Source organism: Anomaloglossus baeobatrachus, chromosome 5 (assembly GCF_048569485.1).
Source record: "Anomaloglossus baeobatrachus isolate aAnoBae1 chromosome 5, aAnoBae1.hap1, whole genome shotgun sequence".
NCBI classification, from domain to species: Eukaryota; Metazoa; Chordata; class Amphibia; order Anura; family Aromobatidae; genus Anomaloglossus; species Anomaloglossus baeobatrachus.
The window spans coordinates 438,869,404-438,885,663 of NC_134357.1; the positions used below are offsets into that span (position 1 = coordinate 438,869,404).

Consider the following 16,260-nt stretch of genomic DNA (forward strand, 5'->3'; position numbering starts at 1 on the left):
AGCCTCCCTCCAGTCTCAGCCTCAGCCTCCCTCAAGTCTCAGCCTCAGCCTCCCTCCAGTCTCAGCCTCAGCCTCCCTCCAGCCTCCCCCCAGTCTCTGCCTCTGCCTCCCTCCAGCCTCCCCCCAGTCTCTGCCTCTGCCTCCCTCCAGCCTCCCCCCAGTCTCAGCCTCAGCCTCCCTCCAGTCTCAGCCTCAGCCTCCCTCCAGCCTCCCCCCAGTCTCAGCCTCAGTCTCCCTCCAGCCTCCCCCCAGTCTCAGCCTCCCTCCAGTCTCAGCCTCTGCCTCCCTCAAGTCTCAGCCTCAGCCTCCCTCCAGTCTCAGCCTCTGCCTCCCTCCAGCCTCCCCACAGTCTCAGCCTCTGCCTCCCTCCAGTCTCAGCCTCTGCCTCCCTCCAACCTCCCCCCAGTCTCAGCCTCTGCCTCTCTCCAGTCTCAGCCTCTGCCTCCCTCCAGCCTCCCCCCAGTCTCAGCCTCTGCCTCTCTCCAGTCTCAGCCTCTGCCTCCCTCCAGCCTCCCCACAGTCTCAGCCTCTGCCTCCCTCCAGTCTCAGCCTCTGCCTCCCTCCAACCTCCCCCCAGTCTCAGCCTCTGCCTCTCTCCAGTCTCAGCCTCTGCCTCCCTCCAGCCTCCCCCCAGTCTCAGCCTCTGCCTCCCTCCAGTCTCAGCCTCTGCCTCCCTCCAGTCTCTGCCTCTGCCTCCCTCCAGCCTCCCCCCAGTCTCTGCCTCTGCCTCCCTCCAGCCTCCCCCCAGTCTCAGCCTCTGCCTCCCTCCAGCCTCCCCCCAGTCTCTGCCTCTGCCTCCCTCCAGCCTCCCCCCAGTCTCTGCCTCTGCCTCCCTCCAGCCTCCCCCCAGTCTCTGCCTCTGCCTCCCTCCAGCCTCCCCCCAGTCTCAGCCTCTGCCTCCCTCCAGCCTCCCCCCAGTCTCAGCCTCTGCCTCTCTCCAGCCTCCCCCCAGTCTCAGCCTCTGCCTCCCTCCAGCCTCCCCCCAGTCTCTGCCTCTGCCTCCCTCCAGCCTCCCCCCAGTCTCTGCCTCTGCCTCCCTCCAGCCTCCCCCAGTCTCAGCCTCTGCCTCCCTCCAGCCTCCCCACAGTCTCAGCCTCTGCCTCCCTCAGTCTCAGCCTCTGCCTCCCTCCAACCTCCCCCCAGTCTCAGCCTCTGCCTCCCTCCAGCCTCCCCCAGTCTCTGCCTCTGCCTCCCTCCAGCCTCCCCCCAGTCTCTGCCTCTGCCTCCCTCCAGCCTCCCCACAGTCTCAGCCTCTGCCTCCCTCCAGTCTCAGCCTCTGCCTCCCTCCAACCTCCCCCCAGTCTCAGCCTCTGCCTCTCTCCAGTCTCAGCCTCTGCCTCCCTCCAGCCTCCCCCCAGTCTCAGCCTCTGCCTCCCTCCAGTCTCAGCCTCTGCCTCCCTGCAGTCTCTGCCTCTGCCTCCCTCCAGCCTCCCCCCAGCCTCTGCCTCCCTCCAGCCTCCCCCCAGTCTCAGCCTCTGCCTCCCTCCAGCCTCTTCCCAGTCTCTGCCTCTGCCTCCCTCCAGCCTCCCCCCAGTCTCTGCCTCTGCCTCCCTCCAGCCTCCCCACAGTCTCTCCCTCTGCCTCCCTCCAGTCTCCCCCCAGTCTCAGCCTCTGCCTCCCTCCAGCCTCCCCCCAGTCTCTGCCTCTGCCTCCCTCCAGCCTCCCCCCAGTCTCAGCCTCTGCCTCTCTCCAGCCTCCCCCAGTCTCAGCCTCTGCCTCCCTCCAGCCTCCCCACAGTCTCAGCCTCTGCCTCCCTCCAGTCTCAGCCTCTGCCTCCCTCCAGCCTCCCCCCAGTCTCAGCCTCTGCCTCTCTCCAGTCTCAGCCTCTGCCTCCCTCCAGCCTCCCCCCAGTCTCAGCCACTGCCTCCCTCCAGTCTCAGCCTCTGCCTACCTCCAGCCTCCCCCCAGTCTCAGCCTCTGCCTTCCTCCAGCCTCCCCCCAGTCTCAGCCTCTGCCTCCCTCCAGCCTCCCCCCAGTCTCAGCCTCTGCCTCCCTCCAGTATCTGCCTTTGCCGCCTCACCCCCCCGCATGCGCAGATCTCTGGTCTGCATTAGAGACACTCCCACGCTCCTTATGAATCCACTTACCTGCTCCAGTGCCCGCCGCCATCTTCCTGGCTCACGTGAGTATCCTCTTCTGACACCGGCTTCCATCACGGCGTCCTCCACGGCGTCCTGCTGTGAGCTCTGCATGTGACGTCCACACAGCAGTGGACGCAGCACAGAGGAAGGAGCTGATTGGCGCGCGCCTGTGACCCCGGAAGTGCAGGCGCCGGCAGTTCCGGGGTCAATCAGCTCCCTGTGCTCGGCGGCCACAAAAAAAAAATGTAAAAAAAAAAAAAAAAAAAAAATTTTTTTTTTTTTTTTTTTTTTTTTTGCTGCCAGAAGGTGCCGCCCCTCACAATCTGCCGCCCTAGGCACCGGACCACGGGTGCCTAATGGTAAATACGGCCCTGCCTCCTTGTATTGTGCAACTGCTGCTGCCCTAGAGACGGGTGGGAAAATGCCAATATTTAAAGTTCTGGTGGGTTAATTCCCCATATATATTCTTCAACCCCTCCACACAAGAACGCTCGTTTTGGCTGAGCACTCCTTTGTTCTCTATGAGTGTCGCTGCCAGATTCCTTATCTTGTGAAGAACAAAAAGATCGGCAGTTGGGAATCAATTAGGCCAGATGCTTCTCCATCCAACATCATCAGCTTTGGGAGACTCAGGAGCCCCCGATAGACAGAGCCAATCCCGCAGATATCGGCCAACTTTAGCCCAATGCACTGTCAGACACAGACAGACAAGGCCCCTGTGCAAGGAACGTATATATAGGCCCCTTGCAGCCCAAACATTCCAACTGTTTTGGAGGTGGAAATGGGCCCCCTTACCTCTTGGGTCCCTGTACGGCTGCATAGGTTGTGTCGCGGGCGGGGAGGACGTCACTGCGCTCGCTAACGCTCGGGTCCAGCGCTGCTGCGATGGCTGCTCGGTGGCTCGAGCGGTGGACCGGATCCGGGGACTCGAGCGGCGCTCCTCACCCGTGAGTGAAAGGGGTGGTTGGTTTGGGGAATTTAGTCCGTGACGCCACCCACGGGTCGTGGTGCAGATAGGCACCACCGCTGCTGATGACGGGGATCCCGGGAGCGATGGTAAGGAGCAGCTGGGATGTTGTTGTCCCCCTCCGTGGGTAGGGGTCGGTGGTCCCGGGGCCCGATGATGTGACGGGGAGGCAGCGTTGGTGAGGTGCAGGGTTGCAGGGACAGCGCGGCGCGGTGCCGGATGGCACGGGTGTACTCACTCAGCAAGAAAGGTACAAAGTCCTCGGTAAACCAAACGGCTGGATGGACGGGTCCCGCAGCCGGCTGCAGTGTCTCTCCCCGGACAGGTGATGGCGGCTGTCTTTCCCTGCAGCTTGATGTTCTCCTTCTGACTACTATGGATTCGGTAGTCCGCTCCCCGGTGTATGGGTACCGGAGGAGCCCGTATGCCCGCAGGTGCTGGCCCTTGGGTCTCTAGCCTTAGGCGGTAGCTGTATACCCTCACGGTGTGGGCGGTTGCCTTCAATCGGGACTTTTGCTGCTATGAAACCCCTGGGGTTCCAGTCACATTCGGATCTGACTATTGACGGCGACTCCAAGCCTGGTCGGGGTCCGATGGCCCTGCCTGTGTGTGCTGGCTTCACTTCGCTCCCCGGTCGGTACCGGCGGGCCGTCTCCCAACCCCAGTCCTACAGTTCCGCGTTGCTCCACCACTCCTGCAGACGGCCACCACCGTCTGCCAACCTTGCTGTCAGTGCCTGGGCTACAAACCCAGACACCCAAGTGCTTGCTCCTCTCACTTCAAACTCCAACACTTCGCTGTCACTTTTCCCGCCTCCAGGACTGTGAACTCCTCGGTGGGTGGAGCCAACCGCTTGGCTCCGCCCCACCTGGTGTGGACATCAGACACTGGAGGGAGGCAACAAGGGTTTTTGTTTGAGTGGTGTCCCTGTCTAATGGGGGTGGGGGGTGTTTGTGTGTTATCTATGACGACCTGGCTAGGCCAGGGCACCACAGTTGCACCAATGGTATGTCCATCCCATAATGGTGATGGGGCTTTTACAACTGGAAGAAGCAAAGAAGCAAAAATATGGCAAAATATAAATAGGTGTCAACTTACTGGGGCTAGCACAAGCCCTTATGCTCCCAAATACTGTGGCATATAGGGCAAAGCTCCCTTGTTTCTAATTTGCCAACGTTATGGTACCTACAGAGGGTTGGTATCTGAGGAAGGCATAGGCCAATATAACCTCCCCCAACATATCTCCATGGCTGTTTCCATCGTATAAGGACTTAAATGTCCGGCACTGTTATATCAATATATGATATGCAATGAGATCTGATATGGTCAGTAGTAATATACGGTAAGTTCACTGTAAAATGTTATAAAATAGGCACATTTGATACTTTTATATAAGCCCAATTCAACAGGACCTATTAAATGGGGACTATGCATGATAAGGATACATCTGCAATGATATACCGAATGCTCTTTATTGGATATTGGTAGGGATGGGGTTATTATGTGAGTACAGATATGGATGGTACTGATATATGAGAAATGTGTGGGGGATGTTATCTGTGAATTAAGTAACACACAAAGTATTAATGAATATATAATTCACTCAAAATAATAAACATTAAAAACTGACAGGGCTTAAACTGTCAAATATAGGCCACGTTCACACATTCAGTATTTGACCTCAGTATTTAGTCAGTATTTTAGCAGTATTTGGTCAATATTTTACCTCCGTGTTTAGTCAGTATTTTATCAGTATTTGGTCAGTATTTTACCTCAGTATTTAGTCAATATTTTATCAGCATTTGGTCAGTATTTTACCTCTGTATTGGTCAGTATTTGGTCAGTATTTTACCTCAGTATTTGGTCAGTATTTTACCTCAGTATTTGGTCAGTATTTTACCTCAGTATTTGGTCAGTATTTTACCTCAGTATTTGGTCAGTATTTTACCTCAGTATTTGTAGCCAAAATTGGGAGTGGAACAATCAGAGGAAAAGTATAATAGAAACACGGGCACTACTTCTGTATTTTATATCCACTCCTGGTTTTGGATATAAATTCTGAGGTAAAACACTGACCAAATATTGCTCATGTGAATATGGCCACAATAGTGAGGACCAGTTTTGTTCCATAAATGAAGAGCCAGATAAGGCTATGTTCACATTAGGTTTTAGCCTGTTGTCAGTGGCTCTGTCAGGGCTTTTGTCTAAAGTCCGGTGAAACAGGACCTGGACGTATGCGAGGACGGTGCCATTGACTTCTATGACACAGATGGAGTAACTATGTGGTCTGTCAGACATTATTTATGTCAGTATCTACCTGTTTTACGTTGGCACCCAAATGTGATCAACTGTTTTTTTGGTGCCTGTCTGAATAAGTTGGATATTGACGAAAATTCTGTCCGACAAAGCACATAGCGACTCCATCTGTATCCTTGACGTCAATGGCACTGTCAGTGTATATGTCCGGAATCCCATTTTTGAGGGCCCTGACAAAGTCACTGACCTGACATAGGGTGTAAAATGCGACATGACCATAACCCAATAGATATTATATTGATATAGGGGATACAACAATGTGAGGCTCAGTATGGCTGATACTGTTATATTGACACTATGCACTGGAGTGTTACATTGGTTTGGCTGTTACTACTGTATTGATTTCATTATAAATTATGTGGGGATCAGTATGGCTGATAGTATTAAATGGGAACTAGTCATGGAAATATATTAATGTGGATGATACTATTGTATGCATTTTAGTATGAATGATACATTTTGTAACGATCAGTATGGCTGGTACTAATGTATGCACAGTATGACCTGATTGTTACATTCATATGGCTGATACTATATGGATATTGGAATGAATGATTCTGTTGGATGAGAACTATTATATGGGCACTTTGCATTAGAAAATGACATTGATATAGCTAATTCTTTTGTATGGATAATTCTATAATGTGAGAATCATTATGGCTGGTAACGTTATGTGGCCAGTAGGCATGGAAATATTATATTAATGTGGATGATACTATTGTATGCATAATAGTATGAATGATACTTTATGTAACGATTAGTATGGCTGGTCCTAATATATGGACACTCTGCCTTTATTGCTACATTCATATGGCTGATGATACTACTATATGGACATTAGAATGGATGATTCTGATGGATGAAGACCATTATATGGGCACTTTGTATTGGAAAACTACATTGATATAGCTAATTTTATTGTATGGATGATTCTATAATGTGAGGATCATTATGGCTGGTAATGTTATGTGGCCAGTAGGCATGGAAATATTATATTAATGTGGATGATAATATTGTATGCATAATAGTATGAATAATACATTATGTAACAATTAGTATGGCTGGTACTAATGTATGGACACTCTGCCTTTATTGCTACATTCATATGGCTGATGATACTACTATATGGATATTGGAATTGATGATTCTGTTGGATGAGGACTATTATATGGGCACTTTGTATTGGGAAATGACGTTGATATACCTAATTCTATTGTACGGACAATTCTATAATGTGAGAATCATTATGGCTGGTACTGTTATGTGGGCACTACTACTTAGGAATTTTAAACTGATACTGTTGTATATGTATTAGTATGGATTACTATTAGTATGGATAGTACTTTTTTATGGTTACTATTGCTGGTATTACCATGCATACAAAGTTATGGCTGGTATGAATACTCTGCCACTTTTTACCAGCAGTTTTTGCCATAAATACCTTGTTCCACCCCCCATGGCTCGGGCATATAAACATGTGTCTGATACACAGATAACAATAAAATCTAATTTTACATTAATTTTATGTGTATTTGATCCTTTTCTAATGTAACACAGAGCTTTGTACCTGTATAAATCAACCACATTCAGTATATATAAATCTTAGATCATATAAACTAAATACGGTTTGAAGCGAGAGAAGACATCGTGTCATTGTAGATATACAACGACACTTCATTTTATAGTGACCTTAAAAAAAATTCAGAGCATGCCTGCTACTGAGCAAACGGAGGAAAGAAGGCCATTAATTTCTGTGGACTTGTAACCTTAATTCAGTTTGATTTATCCTGCGGAGTGAGAGCGAACGTATAAATTCTATATGAAATCCACCTTTCCATATGTATTACATCTTCTGTCCTGAGAACAGAACCAGCTATTTCTCTAGTGCAGAGGTCAAACAAAGGCTGAGAAAGGAAGGACCTTGTTTTCTTTCTTAAACAGTTAATAAAACGGATAAGAAACTGTAGTCGTCCTTTTGAAGATCTTTTAGTGAGTCGTTTAGTGAAAGTGTGGAGCCGACTTTTATCTGAGGCAGAAATTGCTGGTGATGGGAGATACTTGCGGCAAATATACTGATGTTTACAGTGATCAAGGGGCAGGACAATAAAGTAAAAGGTTGGTATGATACAATATAATATGAAAAATATAAAGGTCATCTCTAGAAGTTTCATTAAATCAACCAACTACCTCCGGCCAAGTCATAATATCAGTGTTCTTCTATCTGTTCCCATGTAACACCAAATTTGCTTTTACAGAGAACGATTATCTAGATGTTCCTCATCTGTAGCCACCAAAACATGGAGCTTATAGAGTGATTATACTCCCACTAACCCCATAATTTAATAGTAACAAGTTAAGAAACTTTGTAAAATATCTTATTATAGAAGTATGCTTCTTTCTCCACTGCACTGATCAATCACTGTCAAAAACTGCTCAAATCTGTCTACAAATCTGTCTTCATTGAGGGATCAAATTATACCTGCTAACAGACAAAGGAGAGGTAAGGAGGGAGAAGTTGGAGAGAGAAAGAGGCAGATCACACAAAAACTACCTCCTGTAGCATCTAGTGAATGGAGCCCTCAGATGGCAAAACTTTCTTCTAGCTGTTCCCATGTAACACCAAATTTGCTTTTATGGAGAACGATTATCTAGATGTTCCTCATCTGTAGCCACCAAAAGATGGGGCTTATAGAGTAATTATACTCCCCCCAACCCCATAATTTAATAGTAACAAGTTAAGAAACTTTGTAAGATATCTTATTATAGAAGTATGCTTCTTTCTCCACTGCACTGATCAATCACTGCTAAAAACTGCTCAAATCTGTCTACAGATCTGTCTTGATTGAGGGATCAAATTATACCTAACAGACAAAGGAGAGGGAAGGAGGGAGAAGTTGGAGAGAAAGCGGCAGATCACACAAAAACTACCTCCTGTAGCATCTAGTGAATGGAGCCCTCAGATGGCAAAACTACTAAATAATGCAGGATTCAAAAATACTAATGTGTGCGCCTGTGAATGTATATGTTTCCCTAAGTAAAACGTGTTTGGCTAAAATAAATTTTGCTAGAGACTGGTCATTCTTCAACACAACATGTAAACACATGAAAACTCATTCTGAAAAGTCATCTGAAAGCGCTGTTGTACTTTAAAGAGCACCAACCACCAGGATTTTCCTATATAAACTAAAGCCAGTGCTATACTGACACTATCATGTGGATTCTAAATATACCCTTAGTTGTCAGATCGGATATATAGTTTCTGAAATATAGGCAAGTAAAGCTTGTGAAATGCACTGTTATTTGATTGATAGGTGCTGCAGAATATATAATAGGTAGTTCGGGTTTTGCTAGTTATTCCCGCCCCTGTCTGCCTGCCTGTCCTTCCTCCCCCCTGTAATAACACAGACAGAAGGAGGAATAACAGTTGTTTGTTAGCAAAACAGAAAAAGTGTATAAAACACATAATAAAGTGGTGAATGGCATTGGTGGGTTTTTTTGTATTCAACTTAGAAAATGTCACTTTATGTTGTAATTGAGAACAGTGAATAAACAGTATGCAGTAAGCTTCTGAGCGCCCTCTAGTGGTGGCTGATAGTAGTTACATTTTCTCATCTAAAGACAAGAGGACTTGTCACCAAGCTTAAAGAGGGCAGGGTTTGCTATTATTTTAATCCCGCTGCTCGAGTATTTTTATTTTACTTTTTCTCTTAATTCACCATATAAGAACCTGTTTATTTGCTGTTAATTTTTATGGTCTTACGGATTTTTTTACCAAGGGAGCATGATTCACAGGATTCTAAGGGGCCGTGTCTTCAGACTGCTCTGAATTTTCTACCTTGTGAGCAATGCCCCCTTTACAAAGACCATAAAAATTACCAGGAAATAAAAAGTCTTATATTTCTGGAACCGTATTGGGGATTTTGAAAAAAAACAACAAAACCCAAAACAGAATATTCATGGGAGCAGCATAAATAAAATAAGAGCAAAACCAGAACACTTTTCAACTGGCAATAGGTCCTATTTACATTAAAGAGGATTTGTCACCAGATTTCACTATAAAAACTGCATGCATTTTTAAATAGATTTTTGGAAGTGTGTGAACTTATAACCTGTAACATGGCAGGCAGCAGCTTTATCACTGACCCATAGACTGCATTACATTGTTTGACCTGATGAGACTGGTGTAGTTATTTTGAAAATCCATCTCAAAAGTCAATGTGAATTCAAATTCCAAGCACCCTTCCAGCCTGGCTGACAGCTGCAGCTTGTACTGAGCAGTGTTAGATTTCAACAGCAGGAGGGACACTGAGGTCAATCAGGCTAAGTCGGAGTAGATTGAGATTCAGTATTCATAAAGAATCATTCTGACATGGATTTTCAAAGCAAGTATGTCAATCACATTGGGTATAAGACATCTATTTAGTAATGTACACAGTGTGTATGTGAACTCTGTGGATTGATCCTCTTTACATGTGTGACCATAGGAAGGCTTAAACAGTATAACAATGAAAATTAAAGATCTCACAAAAAGTAACTGGACTTTGCCTGAAACAAGCAGTTTATCAAATTAGTTCTTATAATAAATCTGAAAGCAGAAAAAAACAAAAAATAGAATAATTTACATGAAAAAGGTGCACTGGAAATTGTGCCAACGTCATTCATTATTTTTCTTTGTGCCACATTATCACTTTTTATTCAAGGGTGGAACTAATTGCACTTAAGGTAATAGGAAAGGAAGGAATCATTTGGCAATTTCGCAATAGTCTCTGCTTCAAAGTGAAATGTTTTTGATTTTCCTTTATTTGTATTTTTATGCATTTTATTCTCCAGGTTGGTTGCGTTAGTAGTCTCTGGTTTATCTGAACAGTAAAGGTTGGAGTTTCTTCTGATTGTCGAAGGCATCTAATATTTTGGTAAACTAGCAAATCCCCATGGTGCTGTATCAAGGGTTACCAAACTACACTAATCATTTGAAGTAGTCCACCATTGTCATCTGGACCCTGTCCCACCACCTTCTGGATCTCACATGAGATTATGCAGCTTCTATAAAGATACTGGTCCTCTTCTCCTGATGTGAAAGACCTTAAGAATATAGAGTTCAAGCTCCTAATGTCCGACCAGAAAAAGTGCCAGTTTTGTTCTTTGTCCTCTGAGCAATGGGAAGAGCCTCATTTCTGCATGTGTAGAGAAAGTAGAGGTATCTGTCCCTAACTGTTCCATTAAAGTTCTGAAGCTTAGGCATTAACAAGCGCACACCATGAGTCCTGACGGAGAGGAACGCTGAGTCCTGAGTGTTGGTTCAGTGTTGGACTAAAGGGATATTCATCAGGAATATATTTTAGCTCGTGAGACCCGGTTACGATTTCATCTGCATGGCTTTGACCCTGCAAATTGAACAAAACAATACATGAGAGTGAAGAACTCCAGATTGGGGGACATTGGAAAATAACTCTGCCCTTCAAAGATGGAAGAAGCCCAAAGGGTTCCACCCTACAGATGCTATGTGATCGCCTTATTAGACCATTCTATGATATTTTATGATATTTTGATATTACGCAGAGATTTTTTTCTTACCTGGGAGCAAGGTCCTACTGACTGTCCTGGGTACTGTGCAGATAGTGTTGGCTCTGTTTTTAATACCGGAGTGGTGTCTGTTGTAACTGATGATGGTGAATTGTTGGCAGAAGTGTTTGTCCCTGAAAGAAATGCCACCATATTAAGACTGAATGTGAGTCAAACATAGGTTTAGAATTTATTGTGATACATGTTAACTAATGTGGAAAAAAAATTTCAACAGACACTAAAAACACAATGTAATAATGTCTGTGTTAACAGACAATTTAAAGAGGACCAACCACCAAAATTTTCATATATAAACTAAATCCAGTGCTATACTGTCACTATCATGCTGATTCTAAACATACCTTTAGTTGTGAGATCAGATGTATACTTTGTAAAATATAGGCAAGTAAACTTTGTGAAATGCACAGTTATTGGATGATAGGTGCAACGGAATATCTAGTTATTCCCGCCCCTAACTGCCTGCCCGTCCTTCCTCCCCTGTCACTGTTATTACAGGGGGAGGAAGGAGGGAGGAAAGACAGGGGGAAGGAAGGACAGGCAAGCAGACAGGGGTGGGAATAACTAGCAAAATTCAGCCCACCTATTAGATATTATGCTGCATCTCTTATCAAATAACAGTGCATTTCACAAATTTTACTTGCCTATATTTTAGAAAATATACATCTGATCTCACAGCTACAGGTATGTTTAGAATCAGCATGATAGCGCCAGTATAGCACTGGGTTTAGTTATTATATGAAAATCCTGATGGTTGGACCTCTTTAAAGAAGTTGTTACTTTTCCTGAAGTTTTATTTATAAAAAATCCTTTACATTCTCCTGCAGAAACTGCCCGAATCACATAATATCTGGGATCAGAAACGGGTGTAAATAACAACAGAGCTAATTACTGTATCTATACAGGACATGCCTATATCTATAAAGGATATGTCTATACAATATCTATAGGGTACATGCTTTCATCTGTAGAGGATATGGTAATATCTAGAAGGGGCATGTTTATATCTATCAAGGATATTATCTATCAAGGATAGTATCTGTTGAGGGTATGCTTAATTATTGGCTCTATGGAATTATTCTATAACTTTTAGTTGTTCAGTCTTTTACCTGTTGTTTTCCCTTTAACATTTTTGGGTTTTCTCTTTCGAGTTTGAATACTTTCTTTCTTCATGGCTAATGGACGAGGCACCTAGACAGAGACGGAATACATTGATTTATTGCTATTTATACTTTATGATCAATTATTTTACAAGAGATTCATTCAACCTATATTTGAAATAGTACTGTTGACTCTGTGCTTACCCCATGCAGCTTCATGTATAAACCACATGCATTACACACGGGTTCTCCCTCTGAGTTTCGCCTCCATAAGGTTGTAGTGGTTGTGTGGCAATTTGTACAGCAAAGTCCAGCACGTCTAGAGGAAGACTGCAACGAAAGAGAAAGGTGTGGGTACTTGGCTGTTTTCAGTAACTATGATTCTGCACCAAGCTGGAGAATAATGTAGATTTCCTAGTCTTTTTTTCCTCTAGGTATTACTTTTTACTTCTTTTTTGACATATACTCACCATTACGCCCTGCTGTGTAATACATTTTAGAGAAGTTGGACCTGGGAAGGTTAAGTGACAACTTTATTGACCATATTTCTGGACCAGAAAAGAAGTTGTCACTTTTCATGTGTCTTCTCTATAAAATACTTGAACCCTCATCCATGAAAATTAGCTTGGATCTGGAGAATTAGACTTATTATAATACGTCTAGGGCGGCTGCGGGCTGCTATTGTCAGGCTGAAAAGGGCCGAATAACCATGGCCTTTCCCACTTTTATAATATCAGCCCCCAGTTGTCTGCTGTACCTTGGTTGGTTTTAGAAAAATGGGGGTGACCCCCAAGTCATTTTTTTTTTTTTAAATAAATCAAATAATTAAAAAAAAAAGAAAAAAAGAGTGGGATCCCCTCTATTTTTCATAACCAGCCAAGGTACAGCAGACAGCTGAGGGTTGCAGCTCGCAGTTGCTGCTGTTCCTGTGCTGGATATGAAAAATAGGGAGGGACGCCACGTCTTTTTTTTACCAAAAAATAATTAGTCCGATATGAAAACTCTTCTATGAGACTGCCATATCTGCGGCACTTCATCTTTTCTCCGGTAAAAGCACACCGTTGTCAAGAAAGCTAAGTTGAAGTGGATTATTTTTGGCCTTTATAAGAGATCACAAAGAAATAAATAATTAGGAACCTAATGGATGTGTCAATGATAAGACTGGAAAAAGTGATGGTGGTGGAGGGGGGGAAGAAAGAAAAATCCCCTCAGCGTACGTGTAACACTCTAGAACATAATTTATCTGTGTGATTCTGCTATGGCAACACTCAGAAACATTGTAACCCTAAACAATGGTGGGATGCCAGTAAGTTAAAGGGAGCCTGTTACCAGGAAAATGCCATCTAATATGCAGGCACCATGTAATACAGCAGGCCGAGCTTAGTAGATGGCTATATAGTTTTAGGAGAAAATATTTAGTATAGCCTGTACTTTCACCATCTATTATTCTGTTCTTTCTGGGATTTTTGGTCCAGTGGGTGGTCCAATCAGTGACTGACAGCCTTCCCTGTATAAGAGTACATGCAGAGATAGCTGTCAGTCACTGATAGCTCCGCCCACTGGACCATATATTCCAGAAAGAGCAGACAAATAAAGGATGAAAGCACAGGTTATACTGAATATTTTCTAATAAAACTATATATTAATCTGCTTGTCCCCCCCCCCCTTCTTTACAACATGGTGTCTTGATTTCATAGTGACATGCACCCTTTACGTATGAGATCTTTATTCCTTTTGCCTAATACATTGGAAATGGAACGAATTAAAAGTAACTAAGGACTGAAAAGATTTGGGTTATTCTAATCAGTCTGCATTCAGTTAACTTACAACCAAACAAAATTATACTAGGAGTGTTAGTGCAAAAAAACCAAAACAGAAAATATACTCCTAAAATCAGTATTTATTAAAGTAAAATATTAAAAATGCTCAAAAATACAGAGCATAATGACTCTTATATTATCAAAAATAGTTAACTGGTCACGTGCGGTGAGTGGGAGGACAAAAAGGGAGCAAAACCAACTAGTGAGGAAAGGGGCACTAGTTATCTCAACGTTCATAAATGAACTCTAGGTAGCATGGCTCCAAATCTTATAGTTGGAAATACGAATGGTCTATTGTCCTTAGGGATATATAGGGGGATGGTCTATCCCTCCCTTTTAGCTACCTACCATGGGATTGGGATTTGCTATCAGTGACCCCAGCAGATAAGTTCCCTGCTGGGATTATATGTTATTGTTATACATCATCGGTATATTGGTATTTAATATCATCATTTTAAACTGTGCATGAATGTACATATGTACAGTTATAATTGGCTATTATTGCATGAGGAGCATACTAAAGAACTGTGTATGGATTCCCAAATCTGATGCAAAATATATTATACAGTAGAATTTTCTTGCTTCACCTTTTTTGTTAAAGGTTAAGCTGCATCAGGGTTACCAATCTATCTAGGTAACCACATTTTGATAATGACCTGTTGAGTATTTTGCACTTCCATTCTTGGTGGTGGGTTTTCTTGCGACTTGCGGGTCCAAGGGACAGCTTAGGGAAAGCCGACGAGGAGCGGGGGGTACCCAATACCTTATGGTGCACCTCCGCTGGTAGGTAGCTAAAAGGGAGGGATAGACCATCCCCCTATATATCCCTAAGGACAATAGGCCATTCGTATTTCCAACTATAAGATTTGGAGCCATGCTACCTAGAGTTCATTTATTAACGTTGAGATAACTAGTGCCCCTTTCCTCACTAGTTGGTTTTGCACCCTTCTTGTCCTCCCACTCACCGCACGTGACCAGTTAACTATTTTTGATAATATAAGAGTCATTATGCTCTGTATTTTTGAGCATTTTTAATATTTTACTTTAATAAATACTGATTTTAGGAGTATATTTTCTGTTTTGTTTTTTTTGCATTCAGTTAACCCCATATAAATGTTGATGAATTTACCGGGCAGGCTTCGCCACGCCTTATTTAGCTTCAAGTTGAGAAAAATTGCAAAAACACCTTGGATGAATCGGGCACTAGGAGGAGGCCACCATCAGAGTTACTATAGTTCCTGGTTGCAAATTTCCAGAAAAATTTAAGGGGTCCAGATTTTTGACAGGGTTTCTACATGGAAAAAGTTTATATAGTGTTCCTATAGGTACTTACTACAGCCAATAAGTAATGCTAATATTTCCCTTTTGTGTAATCTGGGTCTATGAATGGGTAAAATGTGTGCACAGCTCTGTGGCTATGTAATGGATAATGTAGTGAAATTACTATGGTGTTTATTTCTTTACTTTATCTTGGAAGGTCTGCAATACGTCCCTGCCTGGTAAGGGTTAAGTCATTATTTGTTGGCAGCTCCAGAGTTGGAGACAGGCAGAGAAAGGCAGAGTCTCCATTAGCTGCTTCCAAAAATATTGTCTCTGAAAATGTTCCTCCCTAAATCCTAAATCTTGAGCGCTAGTGATGGACGATTGCAAGGCCCAGGGGCTTGTCAAGGACAGGAGAAGAACGATATTTTACTCCTAATTTCCTCTCAGTTTACTTTAAACGAAAGGGGCCGGTCACATTTCCCTGGCAACGTCCTGACCTTGTCTGGAAGAACCTCAGTCCCAAACTTTGAACTGTGCGTTTTATTTATATAGAAGAGAACAGCGCCATGTTTCATCACGGAAGAGGATTTTCAATGTTTTGTTTCATCTTTGGTTTATGGAGTAATTATATGTGTATGAACGAAAAATAACATTTCTAGTAAAGAAAAAAATGAGATGATCAGAGACTAAACTACCTGAAAACCACATACCGTAGGTCATTTTCGGAAGTAGATAAGCACCGCACATGCAAAGCTGAATCACCACATCAGTCTCATGATGTCAGTAAAAGTTCATGAAAAGTTAGAATAATTGAGACAGCAAAAGATAAATGATTACGGTCAGTGGAGAAAATAGGTGTTACGGGGTCTAGCCTTCAATATAGGGACCTTCAATTCAAAGAAGAGCCTTTTGGATCCTTGGTAAAGTGGAAACCTAGTTAGATGGGCAAATAATTGGGGATGATTATCACCAGGATCAATTCTTTCCTTACTATTGGGTCATCTAAATATGTTGGCAATCACCCAATGAATGCGGGAACACTGGTTGGGTGCAATGGTTTTTAAAGAGAATGTGTCATCAGAAAATTATCCAAGTTTTTATTTTAAATGTATTTTTATCATATTTTTGTCAAT

At 43.7% G+C, this 16,260-nt stretch overlaps 1 protein-coding gene across 2 annotated transcripts in view; it reads right to left on the minus strand.

Annotated features, from left to right (window-relative positions):
- Nucleotides 1-9,451: 9,451 nt before the first annotated feature.
- Nucleotides 9,452-16,260, minus strand: part of GATA5 (GATA binding protein 5) — a 39,573-nt gene continuing 32,764 nt past the window's right edge. Inside the window, exons 5-8 of one of the 2 annotated variants that reach the window (XM_075347773.1) lie at nt 12,249-12,374; nt 12,054-12,135; nt 10,939-11,060; nt 9,452-10,748 (exon numbers count right to left, since the gene is read on the minus strand). In XM_075347773.1, the coding sequence (XP_075203888.1) occupies nt 10,599-10,748; nt 10,939-11,060; nt 12,054-12,135; nt 12,249-12,374 (480 nt within the window). In that variant the 3' untranslated portion in view covers nt 9,452-10,598. The remainder of the gene's footprint in view (nt 10,749-10,938; nt 11,061-12,053; nt 12,136-12,248; nt 12,375-16,260) is intronic. The other variant, XM_075347774.1, reaches the window with a different exon arrangement.